Source organism: Onychomys torridus, chromosome 2, assembly GCF_903995425.1.
Source record: "Onychomys torridus chromosome 2, mOncTor1.1, whole genome shotgun sequence".
In the NCBI taxonomy this organism is placed as follows: Eukaryota; Metazoa; Chordata; class Mammalia; order Rodentia; family Cricetidae; genus Onychomys; species Onychomys torridus.
Genome location: NC_050444.1, coordinates 130,791,855 through 130,819,250, shown reverse-complemented (window position 1 = coordinate 130,819,250; position 27,396 = coordinate 130,791,855). Strand labels below are relative to the sequence as shown.

Below are 27,396 nucleotides of genomic sequence, written 5' to 3'. Positions count from 1 at the left end.
AGGGAAGGAAGGAGGAAGGGAAGGAAGGAGGAAGGGAAGGAAGGAGGAAGGGAAGGAAGGAGGAAGGAAAGAAAAGAAAGAAAAGAAAGAAAAGAAAGAAAGAAGGAAGGCAGGCTAGGGTTACATAAAGCAGGAGCTTCTGGGATCACCCTAGTCTCTCCCAGAATCAGGCCAGCAGAACAGTTTCTGCAAGAGAGCAACTTGGATGGAGGAGGGCATAAAGAGGGGAGAGGTCCCCTCACATCCCTTGCTGTCAGATCCCAAGGAGACCCTTTGTTCCTTGGAAGGTCAGAGCCATCCCATGTGTCTCCTGTGCTCATAGGTTTACAGTAGCATGGAACGGCTTTCCCTGCTTGAAGAACGCCGGACACCACCCCCAACCAAGCGCAGCTTGAGTGAAGAGAAGGAAGATCGCTCAGATGGCTTGGCAGGGCTGAAGGGCAGAGACCGCAGCTGGGTGATTGGTTCCCCTGAGATGTAAGTACCCAGGGCTCACCAGAGTGGGTAGATCAGTCATGCCTTGGTTGTAAACATCAGAAGCTGGAGGGATAGGTGTTGGTAGTTAAATGACATTTGCCAGGGAAGTCTGGCAAAATGTACGAAAAGGTCTGTGACTGTAACTGTGCCTGTAAGGTAGTCTCAGCAGAGGCAGGAGAGGGAGACAACCTGGGCCACTTCACCCTATAGTACCTCAGCCCTCTGTTTCTCAGATTACGGAAGCGGTTGTCTGTGTCTGAGTCGTCCCACACAGAGAGTGATTCAAGTCCTCCGATGACAGTGCGACACCGTTGTTCAGGCCTCCCAGATGTGCCTCGTTGCCCTGAGGAGACCAGTGGCACCCCTCGGAGGCAACAACAGGAGGGTATATGGGTCCTCACACCCCCATCTGGAGAGGGGTCATCTGGGCCTGTCACTGAACAACCACTGGAGAGGCAGCTGAAGCTGGATGAGGAGCCTCCTGGCCAAAGCAGCGGGTCTTGTGCAGGTGTGGCCCAGAGGAGGGTGGAAGGCTGGAATATACCGGGGAGGGAGGCTTAGCTACATTGCAGGTCTCATTATTCACTTGGACCCACAGCCATGGAGACTCGAGGCCATGGGACCCCACAGCTGGCTGAGGAAGCTGCAGCCAAAGCCATCAGTGACCTAGCTGTGCGTAGGGCCCGTCACCGGCTGCTCTCTGGGGACTCTATAGAGAAGCGCACCACTCGCCCTGTCAACAAAGTAATCAAGTCTGCTTCAGCTACAGCCCTTTCCCTCCTCATTCCTTCAGGTAAGGCCACCAGGGAACTAAGAGAAAACTCATAGGATGGACATTGGAAGCTGGGGGTCTGCATGAGTCTCTATGCAAGTAGGTGTCTGAGAGACCGCCTCCTTACCATGGCTGTGATGTCCGTGCACATGCACCAGAGGCAGGAGTGCAGTGCATAAGAGGTGTAGGCTCTGGGGCAAAAGTCTAATCATTCAAACCATCGATGCTAAATGCACTTGACCTTGCATTGAATATCTTGTCTGACACTCTTAAGCCCTAAGTTCTTCATTTTTAAAATGTGGATATATGGGGCTAGAGAGATGGTTCAGTGGACCCAGGTTCAATTCCCAGCACCCACATAGCAGCTCACAACTGTAACTCCAGTTCCAGGGGATCTGACACCCTTACACAGATATACATGCAGGAAAAACACCAATTCAGATAAAATTAAAATAAATCATTTTTTAAAATGTTAAGTGGAGCCAGGTGGCAGTGGTGCATGCCTTTAATTCCAGCACTCGGGAGGCAGAGCTAGGGGGGATCTCTGAGTTCAAGGCCAGCCTGGTCTATAGAGTGAGATCCAGAACTGACTCCAAAGCTACACTGAGAAACCCTGTCTTGAAAAAATAAAATAAAATAAAATAAAATGTTAAGTGGATATAAATAATGAGCTCACAGGATAACTGTGATGTTTAAATGCTTATGATGTGCCTACATGGTCCATTATACACACGCAAGTGCTAGCTGTACCATTCACCTGCACGCCAACAAGAGCTCAAAGAGTTCTATCCAGGTAAGGATGCTTTGTGAATCAAGTCCTGCAGGGAAGATAGCGCTTAGCTTTAACTCTGTCCATGACTCGGAGTGGGCTGGGATCATGGCCAGATCAAGATCTGTGATCACTAAGTCTTGGTTTCTCCTCCAGAACACCACACCTGCTCACCATTGGCCAGTCCCATGTCCCCGCATTCCCAGTCATCTAATCCATCCTCCAGGGACTCTTCTCCAAGCAGGGACTTCTTGCCAGCTCTTGGCAGCTTGAGGCCTCCCATCATCATCCACCGAGCTGGCAAGAAGTATGGCTTCACCCTGAGGGCCATTCGTGTCTACATGGGTGACTCAGATGTCTACACTGTACACCACATGGTGTGGGTATGTCTGGCCGTGCACAGCTGGTGTCCTCTGGCTTTGTTTCTCCCACCTTCCCCTTAGCAAGCCCACATTATTCACAGAAACCAAAGGGTGGTGGTGGTGGTGGTCAAGGGGTCACAGCAGCTGAACCATGGTCCAAATTAAAGACTCTTCTCTTCCTGGGGCAGCATGTGGAAGATGGCGGTCCAGCCAGTGAGGCAGGGCTTCGTCAGGGTGACCTCATCACCCATGTCAATGGTGAGCCTGTGCATGGGCTAGTCCATACAGAAGTGGTGGAGCTGGTCTTGAAGGTTAGTGCTGGAAATGTCTGTGTGAGTATGAATGGCCGTAGACTTGTGAGCCTGGACTATTCGTAAGGAGAGCGCGGGGGGGGGGGGGGGGGGGGGGGGGTTGTCAGGCACACATACATTAAGGACAGATGTAGGGACATGGAGAATGTGCAGTACAGGAGATTTTCTGCATATGTAAATAGCCTTTGCTGGCCAAGGCCCAATGACTCTTCTAAACTGCAAGTGAGACTGATGAGCAGGACAGGATGAGAGGTGCTGCTCTGCCTCACCATTCCTAAACCACTCTGGGGTGCCGCTTGGAACCATTTTCTAACCTGTGAGAGCAAACAGCACTTGTGGAGCTGCACATGCTGGTGATGAAGAACAAGAGCTGGAGCTGCGGGGCAGCAGCCGGTAAGGGCAAGACAGGACAACGGCCACCACTCTTAGCCAGGGTGCCGTCTGTTCTCTGCTTGGCTTCCCAGAGTGGAAACAAGGTGTCAATTTCAACAACTCCCTTGGAGAATACATCTATCAAAGTGGGGCCAGCTCGGAAAGGCAGCTACAAAGCTAAGATGGCCCGAAGGAGCAAACGAAGCCGAGGCAAGGACGGCCAAGAAAGGTGAGGCAGGCTTGGTCCAGAGGTTCACCCGAGAACCTGGGCGTGCACATTTGCTGGGGCCGAAGTATGCTGTGCCCTGTGCAAATGCAGCCTTGCCCTTCCCTCTACAGCAGAAAAAGAAGCTCCCTGTTCCGGAAGATCACCAAGCAAGCCTCCTTACTCCACACCAGCCGCAGCCTTTCTTCCCTTAACCGCTCCTTGTCATCAGGAGAGAGTGGTCCAGGATCTCCCACACACAGCCACAGCCTCTCTCCCCGGTCTCCTCCTCAGGGCTACCGGGTAGCCCCTGATGCTGTGCACTCAGGTACAGGGGCCTCCCAGCAGATCAGAAACCACCCTTGGAAATAGGAAGGAACCTGAGCCCTCTGCCTCACATAGGCCCCACTCTAACAAATCTCTTTGAGCCCACCCTTGAAGATCCAGAAGTCTTGGAAGGAGTTGATGTGTTGGGGCGGGGGAGGGGTGGACTAAGTGGACCAGTAGTATAAAGTAGAGATCTCTAGGGCATTCTAAGTCTAAGTTCCGCCTTGCTACTCAGTCACTTCTAACAGCTCACACTGATGTGCTCTTTTCTGTTTGTCTTTCCATCCATCCATGCATCTATCCAAAGTGGGAGGGAATTCATCACAGAGCAGCTCTCCCAGCTCCAGTGTGCCCAGTTCCCCTGCTGGCTCTGGACACACACGGCCCAGCTCCCTCCACGGTCTGGCACCCAAACTCCAACGCCAATACCGCTCTCCACGGCGCAAGTCAGCAGGCAGCATCCCACTGTCACCATTGGCCCACACCCCTTCTCCACCAGCAGCAGCAGCTTCGCCTCAGCGTTCCCCATCGCCTTTGTCTGGACACGGAGCCCAGACCTTTCCTACCAAACTTCACTTGTCTCCTCCACTAGGTAGGCAGCTCTCACGGCCCAAGAGTGCAGAGCCACCCCGCTCTCCGCTGCTTAAAAGGGTGCAGTCTGCTGAGAAGCTGGCAGCTGCACTGGCAGCTTCTGAGAAGAAGTTAGCCCCTTCCCGCAAGCATAGTCTTGACCTGCCCCATGGTGAGCTAAAGAAGGAGCTGCCACCCAGGGAAGCCAGCCCTCTGGAGGTAGTTGGAACCAGAAGTGTGCTATCCGGGAAAGGGCCACTTCCAGGAAAAGGGGTGCTGCAGCCTGCTCCTTCACGGGCCCTTGGGACCCTCCGGCAGGATCGAGCTGAACGCCGAGAGTCACTGCAAAAACAAGAAGCTATCCGGGAAGTAGACTCCTCAGAAGATGACACTGATGAGGAGCCTGAGAACAGCCAGGCCACACAAGAGCCAAGATTGGCCCCCCAACCAGAAGCAGGCCAGAATCTACCCCCTAAAGGTTCAGGAGAGGGTAGGGAAGAGGACACTCTCTTATGCAGGGATCTAAAGAAACAGGCTCCTGTACTCTCAGGCCTACTGACAGGGGATACACTAGGTTCCCCCCAAATAGAAGTTCCCAGGCTCTCCCAGAGGAGGCTCTGGAGGCCACAAGCCTTCGAGGAAGCTACCAGTTCCTTAGAAGCTCCCAGCCTGAATAGGTCTGGGCCCACAAGCCCTGACCCCTCTGAAGGCTGCTGGAAGGCCCAGCACCTCCACACACAGGCACTAGCTGCACTTTGTCCCAGATCTTCAGAACTTACCCCTACCAGTTGCTCTGCCACCTCCACCTCGGGAAAACCAGGAACATGGTCCTGGAAATTCCTTATTGAAGGTCCAGACAGGGCATCCCTAAACAAGAAGATAACAAGGACAGGAGAACCAGCTAACTCCCAGGATTTGGAAGCCACAGCTCCAACTCTTCCTAAGAACCTGTCTCCTGAGCAGGAGAAGCCACAGTCACCTAGTGTCCCTGGGCTGACCTATCCACTTCATGAGGTTCCCAGCCAAAACTGGCTATGGGAGTCTGAATGTGAACAAATGGAGAAAGAGGAGCCAGTCCTGAGCATCATGGAAGTGCCTGATGCCTCAGGCGACAGGAGGCAGGACATTCCATGCAGAGCCTACCCCCTCAGCCCAGAAACTGGGCCCAACCTGCTCTGGAGAAACCAAGAACCTAGGGGCCAGCAAAAACATCCAGACTTGGCCCTGGCATCAGATGAGCTTCTAAAGCAAACATAGCAGTTGGGTTTACTCTCCTTGCACTCACCTGTGTAATACACCCTCCTGGAAACCATCTCAGCCTTTGTTTGCTTCTTTCTGTTGGTCCTGATCCACAGGACTCTAGGTTTGGGGCCTGTTGCTACTGAGAGTATAATGACTAAGTTCTTTCTTTCAGGGAGAGAACCCAATCCAGCTTCATTTCTCAGATCATGAAATATCTGAGCTCAGACATATATGGGTGCTGGGTAGTAAGTTTTTCTGAGAGTAGGGAGTAGCTCAGTAAAGAATGGCCAGAATGTAGTATACACAGTATACCTGCTATGTTCAAGGAACCCAAAAGAACTTGGTGGAACAAGGTTTGATAGTTTGAAGACAGACTGTGGTTTACCATCATTCTGTACAGCCATCAGTGTACACAAGGAACATAGCAGCGGCCAGCCCTGAGATTCTGTAGGTAATAGAGCACTAAATGAGGATTTGTGGCCTCTCACGTTCCTGATTTCTTGATAAGGAAGTGAGCTTTTCTGCCCTAGGCAATACAGTTTGGGCAGAGCTGGGATTAGCACTCAGGTCTCTGGCTTTAGAACCTGTATTTATCTTCTAACTTTGTGTCTTCACCAGTAAACAAGAAAAAGTACAAGGAAGTGATGAGTTTGACTTTGGATGTATTTACTTTGAGGTATATATGGGGTATCCAGAAGGAAATAAAATATATGGAAATGAGAGCTACATTTTATCAACAGTGACACCCCTGGGCACAGCAACGTGAAGGGGGTTGGAAGGTAAAGCTTAGTGGTAGAATTGTCTGGTGTCCAGAGTCCAGTCAGTGACACACAAGATCCAAGAGAGGAAGAGCTTCCAAACAGGAGGTATAGTGTCAATGCTGAGACAGCAACGGTGAGAACAGTTGCCTGTTAGTGACAGACCACTCCAGCTTGTGGGCTGGGGCTTCTGCTGGGAAATATTGCAGCCAGCAACCCTTAATGATTAGACCTGTACTTGTGGGTAGTGTTGGGGAGGGGGCAGGGAAGAAACAGGGAAAAATGCATGGTACCCAAGGGTAGGTAAGAGGAACCGGGCTTGGTGTGTCGAGGCTGGAAGATTCTCTGTGGTAAGGCCAGAGTTGCAAAATGCCTGAACTGATGGTTAAGCTACCTGCCCCTGCCCCATGATCTAATGCCTGCCTCTGAGAGACTTGGAGACCAAAGTACTTCAGCCCACTGCAGCTTGCAGCTTTTTCATTCTGCATGGGGATGTTTGTGACCACCAAAAATTAGATTGACAGTGACAGGTTCCTATACAACATGAGCTGAAGTCTTTCTTTGTAAAAGCTATCATGCTAGCACCTAGAGTTATATTTGGTTTGCTTCTGTTAAGTACACCAGGTGCTGTGATTAGAGTTAGCAGCATCACAGGACAGGGAACCAGGCTTGACATGTCAAGGCTGCAAGACTTGGTGGGCTCAAGAGATTCGTGGTCCATATGGGATGCCTTCCCTATTTACTTCTGATAGTTCTGTAACTCCTGTTATGTGTTAGCTGCAGAAGCTGGGCTGGTGCACTGTGTACTGAAAATAAGTCACAGGCTATTGCCTGGAAAATCACAAGATGGCTGAAGGGTGGTGATTGTCTCATGTCAGGATCTGGTCAGAAGCACCATAGCACAGATGAAGGGGGTAGATGGGAGAAAGGAAGCACTTGCAGTTTCCTAGAAACAGTCCTAGAAGGTTGGAAGTGAGTGGGAGGAAGCATAGCCACCAAGCATCTTGTGATGTAAATACAAAGGCATCAACCCAAGTACAGTAGTACTCCCTTTTAGAACACTACTGTGTGAGGAGTTTCTCAAAGGCAACTTCAAGAGTAGTATCATGTTTGTTCTAGCCTGTATAGTCTGGCAGTAGTATAGACAGGCTGCCATGATTCACATGAGCCAGGGAATAGTGCACAAACCTGTCAACACCAAGGAACTCTCAGAAGATATTGTAGTAATTAAACCTACGTAAGATAATGATTTCCCGGGGAACATACAGAGTGAGATAAGAAAGGAAACCCAAAAGACCAACAACACTGAGTAGACACAATCAGTATTAAAGAAAATTAAAATAGGGAATGAGATCCTTAATCAGAAGCTAGACCTACCAGGCATGGTGGTGCATACTATTAATCCTGGTGGCAGTTGGGGTGGCTGAAGCAGGATCTCTAGAGTTCCCAGACAGCCTGGTCTACATAGCTCCAGGACAGTCAGAGCTACACAGACCCTAACAATAACAAACCCCACCATGGCAGCAGGCAGAGCTGAGAGCTCACATCTTAAACCTCAAGCAGAAGGCAAAGAGAAGGAATACCAGGTATGACAGGAGCCTTGAAACCTCAAAGCCCACCCCTATAGACAGCTCCAACAAGGCCACACCTTCTTGTCCTTCCAAAACAGTTCCATCAACTGGAGACTAGGTATTCAGACATGAGCCTATGGGGACCATTCCATACTACATTCAATATATTGAATAGGAGATCTCTTACAGTGGAGATCCTGGGCAAAAGAAATTTATTAGTCTAGACATGATAGGTAAATTTGCTGATGGAGGCAAAATTTAGGTAAAGAGTCCTAAGGTAAGGAGACTAGAAAAGCTCTCTAGTTGAAACATGTCAGAAAACCAGGTGAATGGCTTGTAGTGGAGTGGATGAGTTTTCATGAAGAAAACAAATGGTTAACACTTCAAAAGGCACAGTTGTGAATAATCTATAGGGAAATTCCGGGTGAGGAACTAAACATTGAGGTGAATTGCTGTGAAGAAAAATAAGGGAAAGGTATGAATAGAGTTTAAGAGCATGAGGACACCCATTTTTGTTTTGTTTTGTAAAATTAGTTTACATGTATGGGTGTTTTTCTTGCTTGTATGTCTATGCACCACATGCATGCAGTGTGGTGGAAGCCAGAGAGGATGTCAGATCCTCTGGAACTGGAATTACAGATGTTTGTGAGCTGCTATGTGGGTTCTGGGAACTAAACTTGGGTCCTCTGGAAGAGCAACCATCTCTTAAGCGCTATACACCCAGCCATTTTAAGTATAAAATGGGGATGATCCCTCTTAGAAAAACTGAGTGAAAATATCCAGAGGTGAGAGGAAATAAAATCCAAAATAGATATTAAGGATTGCATTGTTTGGAGGGCTACTATTGTAATTGAACAGAAAGGAGAAGAGTTATGTGGTTATAGGTAGGTTTGTAGGTCTGGGGTGGGGTGATAAGGGAACTGATGATATTCATCCTTGTATTTTCTCTGCAGTCCAAATGCCTATGAGACACTATGTCCTAGTGGAGATTTCCAAAGGGGTGGGAAGGAGATTATTTTGACTGTCTTGGGATTAAACATCCACAGTTCATGTCTTGTACTTAAGACACAGCAGGGGAGAAATGAGCAAAACAAGACAGAGATGTTCCCTGGCCAAGGCATGTGTATAAAGTGTGTTGGAGAGGGACAAGAGGACAAGATTAGTTAAGTCCATTTCTCCTACCCCAGAGTAGAATGAGAAAAATGCTTATTTCTGGGTTTGAGAACCAATAAAATGTACTTATTAGGAATGGGTGTGAATGGAAGGAAATGGCTCTCAGATTTAATATTTTCAGTTAGTATTGAGTTTGTTTGTATCCTGTTTGGGGTAGGTAGCATTGTTAAGTTTTGATTTCCTCTCACAGGAGGGAGAACTCCTAGTGGTCCCAGTTTAGCTTCCAAGACTGCAGGACCACTTGCTGTCCTCCCTACCCTGCCCCAAGCCCACCGCCCTCCATGCCAAGAAGACAGAAAGGTGCTTCATTGCAGTATTTTTATTGCATCTGGAGCAAATCAGCCAGACCATCCCAGTCTTGGAGAAGGTTAAAAAAACCCAAAAACAAAAAACAAAACAAAACAAAAAAAAACAATGTTCTCACTTTACCTTCCCCCCACCCCTTTCCCACAACTGCACAGCAATGTCTGAACACATTTGGTGACAATAACAATTCGCAAACGTGGTCTAGGAACTACATTATGAATTGTCCCAACACACAAGACACAATTGGCTTCCTTCTGAGTCAGGTACTTTTACATGAACTACATGAATTTTTTTATTACATCAAAAACAACAGAATAGATTCTTCACAAGAAACAACAGGGTACCAAAGTTACATGCGAGGATTTGTAAAGAAACAAGGCTGGTTGTCACAAATGGCTAGAGCTAAGTCAAAACTGAGCAGTTGGCAGCAAAGGACCAAGCACAGACCCTCTGGTTTATGATGCCATGGAAATCTTACAGAGATCTACTCTGGAGTCCAGAAATTGCTCAGATACTTTTTTTTTTTTAGCTCAGGAGAATGCTTGGAGCTGATACCTTGCAGCAAGATGAGAAACAAGGTAGACACCACACTGGCTCAAGGAGTCTGAAGTAAATGTTGAGATCCTATGTCTTAGGAAGGAGTGGAGTGTAGACTGTCTATCCGTGGATGGAGCAGTGACAAGAACATAGCCAATCTACCTATGCTTGAACAAAGCCAGGTGTAAACACCACTGTTACAAAAGACAAGTGTATCTAGCCAACCAAAAGCTGCTTTCATGTTGGGGGCTGGCTGATCTGCCCCTCTGGTTAATCTGTCTCTTTACCTTCTGCTTCAGTCAGACTGCAGTTAAGATGCCAAAAGAGATATGTAGTCCCAGGGCCCAGATGATGGGACAGAACAAGCTAGACTTGGGAAGGAGACCGAGACCTGCTTCTGAGCCATGGAGCAATAGCAGCATGCTTACTCCCCCAGACACCAGGGCAGCTTTTAGGAGACTGGTCCTTATTTATGCCTTTTCCACAGATCAGGACCAAGTAAATCCTGTGGCAACTTGTCAGAAAAAGATACCTTCCAATTTACTAAATGATCCCTGGTCTTAGACCCCACGAAGCGGGTCACTTAAAGGAATATACGACTGAACATCACCCTTTCTCCCCAGTTCAGCCCAAGTGTAGATTCTAAGGTGCTGCCTTCTGTCTCCTGCACATCCTGCGTGTCTGCCCTACAAAGTAATGACATTCTGTACTACAGATCTTGACTTAACTTGGGGGTGGGGGGAGCATCCAGAGTGCCAGGTGGTGGTGGCACACAACTTTAATCCCAGCACTTGGGAGGCAGAGCCAGGCGGATCTCTGAGTTCAAGGCCAGCCTGGTCTACAGAGAGATCAAGGACAGGCACCAAAGCTACACAGAGAAACACTGTCTTGAAAAACAAAACAAACAAAAAGCATTCAGGACCTACTAGAACTTTAGTGCCAGATAGGAGACTGCATCCACCCCTGAGCATGGAACTGCTTCAGCAAATTCAGTCAAATACAAAGTCACATGGGTATGCTAGTCTGGCGTCACCTGGGAAATTACCTGGCAAACTGAGCAAGATTTCAAGCTGGCAATTTTGAGCAAGGCAGAGCCTTGAATAGTGGCTGAAGGAGGTCAGTTTTCTCTCATTCCATACTGGAGCATTAACAAGGAAAAGTCAACAGCAATGGCATGCCCCTTTCTTCCTATCCTTACTGTGACAAACACTTTTCCAAAAATTTTGATCTCTCTACTGTAGTTCATTCTAGACAATGTCACTGAAGTAAATGCTCAGGGAAAGTCATGTTCGTCTTTATTTTGGCCCTCAAATTTGATCTTCCCTGATGATAAGCCTTATGAGCCAAGCCCCTGGTATGGGCTGCTTATCTTGTTCAACTAGAATTGCCTGACTGCATGTCACTAGGCTCAAGCAGCTGAGTCACACTGTGCCTGTTACAGCTCCAGGATTGGCTCTGAAGCAGCTGGACTGTTAGTTAAATGAGTGTGAAGCCAGGAAGCCTGCCCTCTACCTAATGAACTTCACTCAGATGGAAGGCCTAAACCTCATGGAGCAGAAGATTCCTGGCCTAAAATCACAGCCACTGAAGCATGAGGAGAGGCTATGCACACTGCCTTAATGGCAGGCTCACAAAAAAGGCAAATAGGAAAGCTTGTAGATTTTTTCCCCCAGATAACGTGTAATGTGATGGGCCCTTCACCCTGGACACAAGGGCCCATGTGCATGTGATTTACTGAGGACTCTGACTACAAACTGAGTTCTTTACCTACCTATGGCTCCCTAAACCCTATCCAGAAAAGGAAGGGGAGATGAAAGCAAATTAATTCTTGTACAGTTTTGGCAAGACTTTTACACTTGGGGAAGCACACAACAATGATGTTCTCTATCATTATTTGGTATATCAAGCCATCTAAAAGCACTGGATTGCACCTTTTCTTTACTCATAAAACTAGTTACAAAGGTTTCAAACATCATTCTTTAGGCTAAGGAAACACCACACAAGCACCAACTTAAACATGACTCAAAGCTCACTATCCCCACAAAACAATTCTATTCTTCATCTCAGAAACAAGGCCAGGGAAAAAGGAAACACACTGACCAATTTTAGTGTTTGTTAAAACTCAAGCTTCTAGTTTCCTTACTTTCAAGTTTTGGTACAGAAGTGTACATTCAGCTACTGAGTGTAGCTCTCCCCTTAGACCTTGGTCTGGCAATGTTGCTTTGCTGGTTCATGAACATAGTGCGTTAGAGGGAGGAGATGGTAAGACGCTGAAGCCTAAATTATGATTGTAAAATTGAAGTAACATTGAAGGGGTCTTTTGCCTCCTTGGTTTAGATTATGTAAATGAAATCCCACACCTCCCTACTTCCTTTGGTTGCCTTTTTCCCCCCAAACCAAACCCCATCTTACAACAGAACCAAAGTTAGCTTCTTATTGTGGGGAGAGACTATCAAAGTCAAACAACTCCAACAGAACCATGACCTGCTGCATTCTCAGAGTGGAAGACAAAAGGACACGGACTCTTCAGAGGCTACCAAATCAACCCCCAACCCGCCCACCACAAGTCTAACTGTTCTGTTCAAGGTGCCTGACAACAAAGCGAAACCCCCATGAAACCAGTATCTGCTTCCAGCTTCAACAGTGCAGCAGCACAGCTGAGTCCAGAGACCCTGGGCCCCTCATTATCCCTAAATCCGGGCCAGCTACTGCTCGGCCTCTCCATTTCACATTCACAGAATCACTTGTGCAAAACAAGCAGTCTACGTAGAAAAAATGCCCTCATCATAGTCTAATTAAAACCATAGGGAAAAAATGCTGGAGAGCCGTCTTTTCCCACTCTGCTTATCTGCAGAGCGAGGGCATCTGTGCATGAACAGGGTAGGTGAGCCTGACGTTGAGGGAGTCATTGTGCTGAACCAGAGATGTCTGCTGGTAGTGGAGCACCAGCTCCTTCAGCGAGCTGTACAGGTTGTAGGGTTCTGCAAAGCCGTATCCTCGAGCGGTGCTGTAGATCACACAGTGCTTCACTTCCCCATCGGCACTGCAATGACACCAGGGGAAAATGCTAAAGCAGGTCACAGTAGACAGGAAGTCCAGAGCAACTGTTAGACAAAGGATCCCATGCCTAAGTATCCTGTCAGACAGACATAACTGTGCCTCTTAAAGACTTGACTTCAGATACTTCACACAAACATAAATGTAGACCTACTCTCTCAGCCCACACTTCCTGTCATTCCACACACATGTCTATCCTTTAATTCCTCCTTGGCTTACAATTATGAGTTCTGAAATCAAGGTGGTAGTGCTACAACTTCCTTTCTGGAGATTGAGTTATTTTGGGTCTCTTGCATTTCATAGAAAGTTTAGAAAAATCTTGTTTATTTCTGCAAATATTCAGCTAGAACTTTGGATTTTGTTAGGATTGTGCTAACTTTGTAGATTAATTTTTGAAGTACTAATATTTCAAAATAAATTTTTTGAGCTGAGGATCGAACCCAGGGCCTTTCGCTTGCTAGGCAAGCGCTCTACCACTGAGCTAAATCCCCAACCTTCAAATATTTTTTGAGGAAAGAAAATCAAGTTTATTTTGTTTCAAGGAGCTGGGTAAGTGTAATAGAACAGGAAAACTGCCTCTAGATGAGTTTCCCAACCTGTGAGTCACAACTTCTTTGGTGGTTGAAATACCCTTTCACAGGGGTTGCCTGAGACCCTTAGAAAACACAGAAATTTATACTATAATTCATAACTAGCAAAATTACAGTTATGAAGTAGCAATGAAATAATTTTATGGTTGTAGGTCACCACAACATGAGGAACTGCATTAAAGGTCACAGCTTTAAGAAGGTTGAGAACCACTTACTAGATCTTAACATACAGATGTCTTCACTGACTAAACTCTTAACTTCATTCACCCACACTTCTCAGATATCTTACACAAATCTGTTTAATTCCTTGGCATTTCATAATTTTAAATGGCATGTCACCTCATTTTTGGATTATTCATTACTAGTACACAGAAGTATACTTTTGTATAAACTGGGCATCCCATCACCTGGGAAGTAGAGTCCTGATTATCATAAGTTCAGGGTCATAATCAGATACACAACAGTTAGGGCCTGCCTGGGGTACATGAGACCCTATTAAAAAATAAATACATGGATAAATGAATATATGTATATGTGTGTATATATATACATACATACATATATATATATATATATATATATAGAGAGAGAGAGAGAGAGAGAGAACCTGCAATTTCTATAAACCCATTTTACTTCTTCCTTTCCAATCACAATATCTTTTTTTTTAAAAGACAGAGTCTCACCGTGTGACTTGGCAGGCCTGATACTCCCTATGACCAGGCTAGCCTGAAACTCACAGAGATCCACCTGCCTCTGCTGCTGAGTGCTGAGAGGGATTAAAAGCATGTGCCACCACTCCTGGCTCAATCACAGTGCCTTTCAGAGTGGACATACTGCTCTTGGAGGAAGACATTCAAATTTCTATCATTAAGTATGATACTTTTTATCCAGTAATAGAAACTCTCCCCTATTCTTAGTTTATCCCCTGCTTTTTTTTTTTTTTTTTGAGAAATGAAAGTTGGATTTTGCAAATACTTTTTGTGAATATATTGAGTGTACCATGCCATTTTTTTGTTCCTTTTCTAATATTATCACATTGATTTTTTTCTATGTTAAACCATCTGTGCTTTCTTGAAATGAATCCTATTTAGTCATGATGCATAACGCTTTTTCTATGTGCCTGAGGCTACCTTCCTGAAGTTTTTTTCCCTTTTATTGAAAATAGATTTTTTTCCCTCACATAACATATCCGGTTTATAGTTTCCCCTCCCTCACTCCTCTCAGTTCCTTTCCCCCTCCTCTCTCTCCCCCTCTGGATTCACTCCCTTTTTGTCTCTCACTAGAAAATAAACAGGTTTCTAGAGCACCCACATGGCAGCTCACATGGGGTCTGCTTTAGACCTGAGACAGCTCCTCCTCCTCTGTAACTCCAGTTCTAAGAGATCTGACACCTTCACACAGGCACACATGCAGACAGAACACCAATGTACATAAAAATAAATCATTGAGCAGGCTTCTAAGGGATAATAATAAAGTAAGATAAAACAAAAACTAACACATTGGAATTGGACAAAACAAACGAACAGAAGGAAAAGAGCCCAAGAGAAGGCACAAGAAACAGATCTACTTGTTTACACATTCAGGAGTCCCATAAAAAACACTAAACCATAATATATTCAAAGAGGACCTGGTGCAGACCCTTGCAGACCCTGTGCATACTGCCTCAGTTTCTGTGAGTTCATATGAACTCTGAACATGTTGATTTAGTGGGTCTTGTTTTCTTGGAGTCCTCCATTCCCCCTGGCTCTTACACTTTTTATGCCTCCCTTCCCTGAGTCCTGGGAGGAAGGATTTGATGGAAACATTCCATTTAGGGCTAAGTGTTCCAAGGTCTCTCATTCTCTGAATTATGTCTGACTGTGGGTCTTTGTATTTGTTGTCATCTACTACAGAAGGAAGATTCTTTGATGATGGATGAGCAAGGCACTGATCCAGAAAGTCATTAGAAGTCATTTTATTCTTTCTTTCTTTCTTTCTTTCTTTCTTTCTTTCTTTCTTTCTTTCTTTCTCTCTCTCTCTCTCTCTCTCTCTCTCTCTCTCTCTCTCTTTCTTTCTTCTTCTTCTTCTTCTTCTTTTTTTTTTCTTTTTAAAGAACAGTAGTGTTTGGTTTTATCCTAGGTCCTTGAGCTATCTATTCTCTGGTTCTTGGTCACCCAAGCAGTGTCAGGTATGGGTTCCACCTCGTGGAGTAGACCGTAAGTCAAATCAGATACTGGTTGGTTACACCCACAAGCTTTATGCCACCATTGTAGTAGCATATCTTGCGGGCAAGCCCCATTGTTGATCCAAGGGTTTGTGACTGGGTTCATGTTTATGTTTTTCTTCTAGCAGCATACAGAGTAACTTCCAGTTCCAAAGATACTAATATAATAGGCATAAAGGCGGTATACAGGCACCAGCCCGACTTCTCCATGTTCAGTGAGTTGTGTAGGTGCCGTCTTCAGCAATAGGGCCTTGCTGTCAGCTTGTGGAGAGCAACCTAGAGCCTTGGCAACAGCCTGAGTTGCTTGAGGATTATTCCCATGGGATCCTGTGATGGTTTGAAAGAAAATGGCCCCTAAAGGGGATGGCACTATTAGGAGGTGTGGCCTTGTTGGAGGGAAGTGTGTCACTGTGGGGACAGGCTTTGAGGTCTTTTTCTCAAGCTTCACTCAGTGTGACAGTCAATTGATTTCCTGTTGCCTCTGAGTCAAAATGTAGGATTCTGAGCTCCAGCACCACATCTGCCTGTATGCTGCCGTGTTCCCCTTCATGATGATAATGGACTGAATCTCTGAAACTGTAAGCTGCCACCCTCAATGAAATGTTTCCTTTATAGGAGTTGCCGTGGTCATGGTGTCTCTTCACAGCAATAGAAACCCTAAGACAGATCCCTTTGGCCAACAACTCAATTACATGTGACCCAATCCTGTGACCTCAAGCTTCATTTGGTGACAAGAGATGGCCAGTTGGGGCTCTGTCTCCCTAATTATTTGGCAATTTAAGTTAGATCACCTTCTAATGTATGTATATATTTTAGGAAGCATCTATTGTCTATTACTCAAATGGCCCTTAATTTTAGCTGTTTCTTTCCATATTCCCTCCCTTGCTCCTCCTCTCTTCCTGCCCTCTCTGCACTTAATCTTCCTGTTCCAGCCTCCCCTCATCCAGTCATAACTGTTTCACTTTCCTAATGAGAAATATCTGTCCCCTAGCCCTTACTCTACATCTAACCTCCATGGTTCTATGGATGGTAGCTTGGTTGTCATTGACTTAACAGCCACCATCCACAGATAAGTGAATACATACCATATTTCTCTTTCTAGGTCTGGATTAGCTCATTCTGGATGATTTTTTTCTAATTCCATCCATTTACCTCTGAATTTTATTAATTCATTTTCTTAATGGCTAAGTAATATTCCATTGTGTAAATGTACCACATTTTCTTTATCCATTCTTCTGTTGAGGGACATTTAGGTTGTTTCCAATTTCTGGCTATTATGAATAGCACAGCAATGAGCATAATTGAGCAAGTGTCTCTGCATTAGAAATTAGCATCCTTTGGGTATATGCCCAAAAGTGGTATAAGGTTGGATCATTTCTTTTTTTGGTTTTTTAAGACAGTTTCACTATGTAGCTCTAGCTGTCCTGGAACTCACTCTGTAAACCAGGCTGGCTTGGAATTCACAGAGAACCACCTGCCTCTGCCTCTCAAGTGCTGAGACTAAAGGCATGTGCACCACCACCACAGCCTGGCATAAGGCTGGATCTTGAGGTAGATCAGGTCCCATCTTCCTGAAGAACATCCACAATGATTTCAATAGGGGCCATACAAGTTTTTACTAACACCAGCAGTGGATGAGTGTTCCTGCTATTGCACCTCTTCATCACATTAACTGTCATTTGTGTTACTGACCTTAGCCATTTTGACAGGTGTAAGATGAAATCTCAAAGTAGCTTGGAATTGCATTTCCCTGATGACTAAGGGTGCTGAACATTTCTTTAAATGTTTCCCAGCCATGTGATTTTCCTCTTTTGAGAGTTTTCTATTTTTAAACTGGGTTATTTGTTTTCTTGGTATCTTTGAGTCTTTTATATATTTTGGATATTAGCCCTCTATTGGATGTGGTAAAATCTTCTCCCATTTTATAGACTGCTGTTTTGTCTAAATGATGGTGTCCTTTGCCATGCTGCAGCTTTTCAGTTTCATAGGGTCACATTTATTAGTTGCTGATCTTAGTGCCTGTGTTAACAATGTTCTGTTCAGAAAGTCTTTTCCTGTGCCAATGAGTTCAAAGCTATTCCCCAATTTCTCTTCTATCACATTCAGTGTATCCAGTTTTATGTTGAGGTCTTTGATCCATTTGGAGTTGAGTTTTGTACAGGGTGATAAGTATGCATCTATCTGAATTCTTCTACATGTAGACATCCAGTTAGACCAGCACCATTTGATTAAGATGCTGTCTTTATTCTAGTGTGTATTTATGGCTTCTTTATCGAAAAATTAAATGTTCATATGTGTGTGGATTATGTCTGGGTCTTCAATTCTATTCTATTGATCAATGTGTCTGTTTTTGTGCCAATACCATGCTATTTTTATTACTATAGCTCTGTAATACAACTTTGAAATTGGGGATGGTGATACTTCCAGCAGTTCTTGTATTGTTCATAATTTTTTTTAAAGCTCTCCTGGGTTTTTGTTATTGTTTCCATATGAAGCTGAAAATTGTCCTTTCAAGATCTGTGAATAATTGTGTTGAAATTTTGATGTGGATTGCATTGAATCTGTAGATTGCTTTTGGCAGGATGGCCATTTTTACTATATGCATCCTACTGATCCATAAGCATGGGAATCTTCTGATATCTTCAATTTCTTAAATGACTTGAGTGTTGTTTCTGTCATACAGCACTTGCTTGGTTAGAGTTACCCCAAGATATTTTACATTATTTCAAGTGATTGTGAAAGGTGTTGTTTCCCTGATTTCTCAGCCCACTGGTCATTTGTATATAGGAGAGCTACTGATTTTTGTGAGTTAACTTCGTATTCAGCCACTTTGCTGAAAGTGTTTATCAGCTGTAGAAATCATACTACCCGCCTCCTTTTCTTGTTCTTGTAAGACTTGAAGTCTGGTAAGAACTGCCCTCCCCTGTCATTTCTACTGGCACAACTTAAATAGAGTAAGGCAACAGAAACGGGATGCTGTAGTAGTCCTACTCTTAGATGACAGTAACACAGTGATACAATGTGCTTTTGTGTTCTGCCTCGTTTTCTTCATAGATTGCATTCATGCTTTAGGGTCCAGTACTAACACCTCTTCCACAAACCTCTAACTCTCCTTTTCCCTTACCAGAATGAACATTTCCACACATGCAAGGCCTACTAATGGTAGCTATTTCACAGTGATTCTATTTATCATAGGTATTTTGTGAAATGAAGCCTGGGAGCTAGGTGTGATAGCTTATACCTGTAATCTCATCTCCGTGAATCCCATTCATCCATCCTCTCTTCCTGACCCTCCTTTTTTAAATCTAACACACAAAGTAATGGGTTTCAATGTGACTTTTTAAAGTGGACAACTTGAGGGAGTTGGCCTTCTTCTCCTTGTACCATGTGAGTCTTAAACTTAGGTCATCTAGCGCCTTTACCTACTGAGCCATCTTTCAGGTCTGAGTAGGATTTTTGAGACGTATGTGTCGTTGTATCTTGATCATATATTCCCCAGCTATCCTGTTTCCCCCTTCCTTCCCCCAAATAGTACCTCTTCTACTTTTTTGTTTGTTTGTTTCGGGACAGGGTTTTTCTGTGTAGCCTTGGCTGTCCCTATTTTACTTTTATGTTGTTTATATTTATGCTTATATTCTGTGTGAGAGAGAGAACATCCATAGTTGTCTAAGCCTTGTACTCTCTGAGAACAGTCACGTAGTCATTTTTCTTTGTTTTCTACCCTGTCTTACAGTGTCACCATTATCCTAATAACATTAGTAGGTAGCATTTACAGATTAAACTAGACAAGGGGCAGGTAGGTCACCTCCCTACATTACAGAGCAAGTAAACAGCAGGACCAGACTCAATCCACTGTATCCTAAAACCATTAGATAAATACTGATGGTCTAAGTGAGCCATGAGTTCTTATCACCATATCTAATTCCATCTCAAGTTTATGATGGCTGTAATTAATTAATGTAGATTGGAAAAGGCCATATAATATACCCAGAGAAGACTTACACCACAGAACAAGCATAACATCCTTTCTTGCTACTTTCACGAATTAAGAATGCACCGTCTGGTTTCCCATAAAGCAGGTCCTCTGCTTGTACTCGGTTGATATCCTCCACAAACCAGGTTTTCTCGTCATAATGCGGCAGAGTCTCATCTTCCTCATTGATGAAGTAGCTTCTAAAAATTAAATATTTGAAATATTATTCTAGCAATCTTATATTCTTATATCTAAAAGCTAATAAATTTTTTTGTTTGTTTGTTTGTTTTTGGAGGCAGAGCTAGGCGGGTCTCGGTGAGTTCAAGGCCAGCCTGGTCTACAGAGAATGAGATCCAGGACAGGCAACAAAACTACACAGAGAAACCCTATCTTGAAAAACCAAAAAAAGAGGGGGTACATACACACAAAAAAAGTAAAATTGCAGTTAGGTGACTGTTTAGTTTTAAACAACTTTACTACTTACTATGGTGCAGAAACCACAGAACTCATTCAGTAAAGCTGAAATACCTGAATGGCAGTATATGCACCCAAGTCTCATGTGGGAGAGTTTCTACACTCAGGTGTGTGCACCACACTCTTCAGGCAACTCACTTCAAAAGAGGTGCACAGTTCTCTGTTCTGCTGGTGACCATGAGAGCCACTTTCCACATGCATGATGGGAGGAGCCTTACATGAGGACAAAGCTCTTTAGCAGGAGAACTTACTCATCAGCGTAGTCATTCTTGATCCCCAGCCAGGCATTCAGGCGTTTCTGCCTCACCCCTTTGTGACTGAGCCATCTGCCAAGAGGAAGACACCACCTCAGAATCTCACTACTGTCTGGACAGAGAGAGGATGCTGGAACCAGCCATACTTTGACACCCAGGAACCTCTTATTTTTCCCTAGTCTCAAGAAGAACGGCCAGAGTTCCCCTAAATTAACCTCTCTATTACTTTTCCTTCAATTAATACCACAATCCATTTTTCCTAAAAAAGAAAGGAAGAAACAGAAAACTACTTCAAATTGGGCATGTGTCTAATTTTCTTCCTTCTCTTTTCTAGAAGCACTCCGCCCCCACCCCCACACACTTGCATTCAAACATAGTAGAGACCCATGGTCTAAAACAGGAGCATAAAAGTGGAATATAAAAAACACTTAGGGGCTGGAGAGATGGCTCATTGGTTAAGAGCACTGGCGGATCTTCCAGAGGACCCAGCTTCAATTCCCAGCACCTATATGGCAGCTCACAACTGTCTGTAACTCCTTTTCCAGGGGATCCAGTGACCTCATACAGACATACATGCAGGCAAAACCACCTATGTACATAAAATAAAAACATATTATTAAAAAAGAAAGAGCATATATTGCTCTTATAGAGAACTCCAGTTAAGTTCCCAGGATCCATATGGTGGCTCACATACCTATAACCTAGCTCCAGGGGATCTACTGCCTCTGGCCTCCACACTGTCCACCTGCACTCATACACATAATTTAAAAAATAAAAATAAAAACAAGTATTTTTAAAAATATACTTGTTCATCACCAACCAAGTCTCCTTTCCTTATCATTCAGTATCATCATAAACATCATCTCAGGGTTCTCTACCCTAATTTGTCCCAACTAAGGCCTACTCTTTACCATTTTATTAATTTTCAGGGACCCAGAAAAATTCATTATTGCCAGGCGGTGGTGGCGCACACCTATGATCCCAGCACTCGGGAGGCAGAGGCAGGTGGATCTCTGTGAGTTCAAGGCCAGCCTGGTCTACAGAGCGAGTTCAGGACAGGCTCCCTACAGAGAAACCCTATCTCGAAAAACCAAAAAAAAAAAAAAAAAATTATTATTTTATATTTTTAATGTTTATGTTTGTCTTCCCTACAAAACTATATGTTGTTTTAAAGAGATTTCTTTTCTGCTTATGTTTATACTGCCAATTTATTTTTTAAAATATTTTTTAAATATTTATTTATTACGTAAAGAAGAGGGCACCAGATCTCATTACAGATGGTTGTGAGCCACCATGTGGTTGCTGGGAATTGAATTCATGACTTCTGGAAGAGCAGACAGTGCTCTTAGCCTCTGAGCCATCTCTCCAGCCCCCTACTGCCAATTTCTTAAACAGTACACAAGCACAGAGATAATCAATATGCAGTAAATATTTACTGGGGGTTGGGGATTTAGCTCAGTGGTAGAGCACTTGCCTAGCAAGCACAAGGCCCTGGGTTGGGTCCTCAGCTCTGAAAAAAAAAAAAAAAAAAAATTTTTTTTTTTTTTTTTTTTACTGGTGGGATGTTTTTAAGAAAATCTTCACAATCTAGGATCACCTTAGTGTCTGTCACTGCCCCCAAGCATTTATATAACCTGCATCACAGCTAAGTGTTTAAAGATCTAAAAGGCATCTTTCTGAAGACTTTCTCAGAACGACTTGCCCTTCATTAACTTGGATTTCATTTTTGACACTTAGTGGAGCTGGCTTACTCACTTTATCTCTTAACCATCCAATCCCACCCCACTGCACCAGCACTTCCATCAGCCAATCATCTGTACACCTTTCTCTAACATCCTTAGCACCAACATTTTCTTTGCTTAAAGAAAATGATCTCTTTATTAAGAGATAATCACACTGGGTAAGAGACTTATATTTAGAAAACCACACCACAATTTCTCCTGAACCCCATTTTCCTCCTTTTTCACTGTCTCTCTGGTGGCGGTATGTGCGTGAGCAGGTGTATGTATGGGTGGTGGTGTGTGCGTGAGTAGGTGTATGTATGGGTGGTGTGTGTGTGTGAGCAGGTGTATGTATGGGTGGTGGTGTGTGTGCGTGAGTAGGTGTATGTATGGGTGGTGGTGGTGGTGTGTGCGTGAGCAGGTGTATGTATGGGTGGTGGTGTGTGCGTGAGTAGGTGTATGTATGGGTGGTGTGTGTGTGTGAGCAGGTGTATGTATGGGTGGTGGTGTGTGTGCGTGAGCAGGTGTATGTATGGGTGGTGTGTGCGTGAGTAGGTGTATGTATGGGTGGTGGTGTGTGTGTGTGTGAGCAGGTGTATGTATGGGTGGTGGTGTGTGTGTGTTCGTGAGCAGGTGTATGTATGGGTGGGTGTATCTATTGTTGTGTGGGGGTGGGTAATTGGTTTTGTGGGAGTGTGTGTGGTATGTGTGTGAATGGGTACACAAGCAAGCACAGGAGCTAGATAGGATAACAGATATCTTCCTCTATTCCCTTAAGACAGGGTCCCTCACTAGAACTAAAGCTCACCTTTTCATTAAGACTGGTTATTCAGCATACTCCCAGGATCCACCTCTCTGCCTCCCAGGACTGTCTTTATCTCTATGTATAGCCATATCTACCTTTTGTGTGGGTGTGCTGGAGACTTAAACTCAGGTCCTCACAGTTACACAAGCTCTCCTTCACTAAGCCATCTCCTCAAATGCCCCATTTACTTTGAACATCCAACCTCCTTAAATGGAGGTGTTCCTTCTAGGAAGAAAGTTAGGATACCTCTGAAAAGGCAGGAAACAAAAGAAGAAACGGTTTTGGTCCATGTTCCACTAACAAAGCTGCCTGCCTTCTCACATAAGAGCTCATTTTAAGATATACAGGAATGATAATAGTCTATCATTTCCTTGCCCTTGCCTCTCTTAGCAAGACAGGGCAAATATATGTAACATCCATCGTCAAGTTCCAATTGACTGTACGATCTAACATCTTAGACTGAAAGGACGGAGCTGGAAAGAGCTCAAGAGTGGCTCAGGGCACACAGTGGGCTTCCTGCAGGGATGTAGGGTAGCACAAAGAGTGGCACACAGTGGGCTTCCTGCAGGGATGTAGGGTAGCACAAAGGGGCTATACACTAGGCACCCTGAACGGAGGACAAGAATAAAGTTTTAAGATGCAAAGTCTGTTGACAATCAACTAGAATATTACTGTGAAAGACACGTTTGAGTTTTCTGGAATAGTAAATGGCAAGAACCCATCTATTTATATGCTAACTTAAAATACTTTAATTAATTAACTTTTAAAAATCAATGACTAAGAACCAAAGAAGTAGCTAATGACAGCAATCAAGAGGTAAGGAAAAAGAACTTTGTGCTCCTTAGTTTCCAAAGTGATGTGTTTTGGTTTTTTTGTTTGGTTGGTTGGTTGGTTGGTTGCTTTTGTTTTGAGACAGGGTCTCACTCTGTAGCCCTGGCTGGTCTCAAACTCACAGAGATCCACCTGCCTCTGCCTTCTGAGTGCTGGGATTACAGGTGTGCACTACTGGCTGGGTGGTGGTGGTGGCACAAAATACTCATAAAATGAAAATAAAGAAAAAATGTTAAAAAAGCATCGGTTTTTCACTACTCAAAGGATCTGAAGTGCCTACTATGCATACTTTTTTCTTGAGATTTTTGTATTTATTATGTATACAGTGTTCTGCCTGCATGTATGCTTGCACACCCAAGAGGGCACCAGATCTCATTACAGATGGTTGTGAGCCACCACGTGGGTGCTGGGAATTGAACTCAGGACCTCTGGAAGAGCAGTCAGTGCTCTTAACCTCTGAGCCATCTCTCCAGCCCCCACTTTTCTTCTTTAAACACAAATTTCATTTTTATAGAGATGCACTTTTTTACATCGGGGAGAGGAGGCATGGCCCTGAGTGGAGGTCAGAGAACAATTTACGGGAGTTTGTGCTTTCTTCCACCATGTGGGTCCCAGGCGCTGACTGAAATCAAGTTGTCAGGCTTGGTGGCCTTCCCCACCAAGTCATCTTGCCAGCACCGCATTTCTTTTCTTTTCTTTCTTTTTAAAAAAAACAAAAATCAAACAAACAAAACAGGTCTCATGTAGCGCGGGCTGGCCTAAAACTTGCTAGGTAGCTGAGGCTGGCCTTGAACCTGGGTCCTACTGCTTTTCAGGAGTGAATAGTGGGTCACAGACATGTGTCACCACTCACCAAATCATTTCTTAAGCATAAAAGTCCTTTAAGGAACTACCTATTCTATTTATGTATGTATGTATGTATGTATGTATGTATGTATGTATGTATGTATGTTTTTCGAGACAGGGTTTCTCTGTGTAGCTTTTGCTCCTGTCCTGAAACTCGATTTGTAGACCAGGCTGGTCTAACTCACAGAGATCCACCTGCCTCTGCCTCCCGAGTGCTGGGATTAAAGGCCTGAGCCACCACCACCTGGCTTATTCTATTTATTTATTCACAGAATTTACCATGAAGGAATAATTCTACTTCTGTGATTCTACCATAAAACTACAGTTTCTAATTTTTATGTTTTAAGGAAACATTAGCATATACTTTTAATTTTTAAAAGAATCATTTTATAACTGTTTTGCCTGTATGTGTGTCTGTGCATCATGTATGTGCCTAATACCTACAGAGTTTAGAAGAGAGCATCAGATCCGTCACCATGTGGGTACTGGGAAGCAAACCCAGTCCTCTGGAAGAACAGCATGGACTCTTAACCACTGAGCCATCTCTCCAGCCCCAACATGTACTTTTTACATACAACACTTTGTTAATTTCGTCTGAGCATTCCTAAGTATTTGCATAGAGTAGAGTACATTCTGACTTGATTTGTGCCATTCTGGGACCTCCTACTACTAAAAGGCCACATTCCACAATTCTTACATACTGCCTTCTAGTTTTCAAGTTCTTTCTCCCATTGATGTCATTTCTAGTTCCAGTAATAAACTGGTGCTGGTGTGTCCCTCAGCATCCAGCCTCAGACTACTCACACTAGGTGCTGATCCCGGATCTTCCGCAGCTGGATCAAGTCAGGTTTGATGCTATTCATTTTTTTATCTATTTCCCGGTTGTCCAAAGCTTGTTTCTTCAAGTCCTGTTCTAGACGCACTTTGCTATCATGAATCTCACCAAGACGTGATTTCAACTTATCATAATTCATCATAATTCTGTGAAAATATGACATATTAAGTCTAAAATAACAACAGAAGCAGAAGGGTCAAGAAGCATAAACAGGGTCCTAATATCTCCTTTTTTTTGTTTGTTTGTTTGGTTTTTTGTTTTGTTTTGTTTTTCAAGACAGGGTTTCTCTGTGTAACTTTGCGCCTTTCCTGGATCTCGCTCTGTAGACCAGGCTGGCCTCGAACTCACAGAGATCCACCTGCCTCTGCTTCCCGAGTGCTGGGATTAAAGGCGTGCACCACCCCCGCCCCGGCCGGGTCCTAATATCTTATTGGGTTTATTTGTTTGAGACGGGGTCTCACTATGCTACACAGGCTGGTCTTGAATTCCTAGGTTCAAGAAATCCTCTTACCTCACCCTCTGGAACAGCTGAGATTATAGACATGTGTCACTATTCCCAGCTAGTACCATAAGAACATGACTATGATAGACATGGGTATTGGGCTATATTAGGGGGGAAAATGAGTTTGCACTTGAATGGAAATATGTTGCACTGAGATCAGGACCAGACACTGTATGAAGACTTACACAACACCCCTAAATGGAATGAGATATTGAGGAAGGCTTTTCTGGAAAAGGTTATGTCTAACCTAAGTCCTACAGGATGGATAAGAATTAAGAATTTACACAGATAAGAGAAAACATAAGAAAGAAAGATGCCATTTGGTACCATTCATTACTGTGAACAGCCAGTAGTTCCATATAACATAGCTGTGCAACTTGAGGGGGTATAAACAAACAAGACAGAAATTACTAATAAAGAAAAAAGTCTTATTTCATTACTCACTTGGAGGTATTAAGTACACTCACCGTTCAATCTCCTTTTCATTCCCCTCTCTGCGAAACCGCTCAATATATTCTTTACTGTGTTGTTCTTGTGTATGACACTGCTCCTCAAATATTTTAATAGTTTCATTAAAGGCTTCAATTGCAGTCCTCTTCATTTGTATTTCCTACAGGAGGAAAAGAAACAATATACACTTTATAACTAGGCAGGGTGATTCCTGAATATAATCCCAGTACTCAGGAGGCAACAAGTAGGAGGATCAGGAGTTCAAGGACAGCCTCATCTACAGGGCAAGTTTAAGGCCAACTTCAGCTAAATGAGATTCCATTTCAATACACACACAAACACTTTATCATATTTTTATAATCTTGATTGTGAAAGAAATCTTATAATTTTTATTATAATCCCTAATCAGACCAATTACGTGAACTAGAGATGTGGCTCAGTAGTTGAGTACAGTCTAGCATATGAAAGGTCCCTGATTCGGTCTCCAGCACTGGTGGAGGTGGTAGGGGAACTGGAGATGTATCTCAGTTGTTAGAGTGCTTGTCTGACATACACAAAGTGCTGGGTTTGATTCCTGGTACCAAGCATGATAGCACATGTAATCTCAGCACTCAGAAGGTAGAGACCCAAGGACCAGAAGTTAAAGGTCATGATTGGCTACACAGGAAGTTCAAGGCCAGCCTGGATTGTATAATACCCTATCTCAAACAAACAAAAAGAATTATAAGACCCTATAGCAGGCAAAAACTTTTACTCAACCCTTCTCTATTACTTACATGTAAAACACTTCAGATTATAAAATAAATAAAAAGAACCATTACCTGAGATATGGCTAAGAACCACAGAAATGCCTATGAATGAGTTGCCAAGAGACCAACCTTGAACATCGCGATTACAAGGGTCATTTACTGTGCACCTATTATTATAGTACTAATCCCTAAAAGTTAAGTGAAAGAGTGGCTGGCCAGATAAGGCGTTCATATATCAAAATTCAAAGTCTTATTCCCAGAAGAACCATGTGGAGTCTATTTATTATCACTTCCATCTATACTGCATGCTGAATTTTCCAGATTCATCAGTAATCTGACTAGAAGAAAAAAGGC

The 27,396-nt window shown here is 44.0% G+C and overlaps 2 protein-coding genes across 16 annotated transcripts in view; one reads left to right on the top strand and one right to left on the bottom strand.

The window, feature by feature from the left end:
• Mast2 (microtubule associated serine/threonine kinase 2) overlaps window positions 1–5,477 on the top strand; it is a 170,523-nt gene extending 165,046 nt beyond the window's left edge. For 9 of the 11 annotated variants that reach the window (XM_036177731.1, XM_036177733.1, XM_036177732.1 and 6 more), the window contains 8 exons: window positions 323–477; window positions 711–985; window positions 1,076–1,270; window positions 2,175–2,401; window positions 2,569–2,691; window positions 3,156–3,292; window positions 3,403–3,596; window positions 3,903–5,477. In XM_036177731.1, the coding sequence (XP_036033624.1) occupies window positions 323–477; window positions 711–985; window positions 1,076–1,270; window positions 2,175–2,401; window positions 2,569–2,691; window positions 3,156–3,292; window positions 3,403–3,596; window positions 3,903–5,422 (2,826 nt within the window). In that variant the 3' untranslated portion in view covers window positions 5,423–5,477. The remainder of the gene's footprint in view (window positions 1–322; window positions 478–710; window positions 986–1,075; window positions 1,271–2,174; window positions 2,402–2,568; window positions 2,692–3,155; window positions 3,293–3,402; window positions 3,597–3,902) is intronic. The other 2 variants (XM_036177734.1, XM_036177727.1) reach the window with 1 other exon arrangement.
• Window positions 5,478–10,617: 5,140 nt separating this feature from the next.
• LOC118577738 (phosphatidylinositol 3-kinase regulatory subunit gamma) overlaps window positions 10,618–27,396 on the bottom strand; it is an 84,217-nt gene continuing 67,438 nt past the window's right edge. For all 5 annotated transcript variants that reach the window (XM_036178368.1, XM_036178367.1, XM_036178370.1 and 2 more), the window contains 5 exons: window positions 26,311–26,453; window positions 25,311–25,487; window positions 20,301–20,375; window positions 19,605–19,775; window positions 10,618–12,795 (listed from right to left, as the gene is read on the bottom strand). In XM_036178368.1, coding sequence (XP_036034261.1) covers window positions 12,597–12,795; window positions 19,605–19,775; window positions 20,301–20,375; window positions 25,311–25,487; window positions 26,311–26,453 — 765 coding nt within the window. In that variant the 3' untranslated portion in view covers window positions 10,618–12,596. The remainder of the gene's footprint in view (window positions 12,796–19,604; window positions 19,776–20,300; window positions 20,376–25,310; window positions 25,488–26,310; window positions 26,454–27,396) is intronic.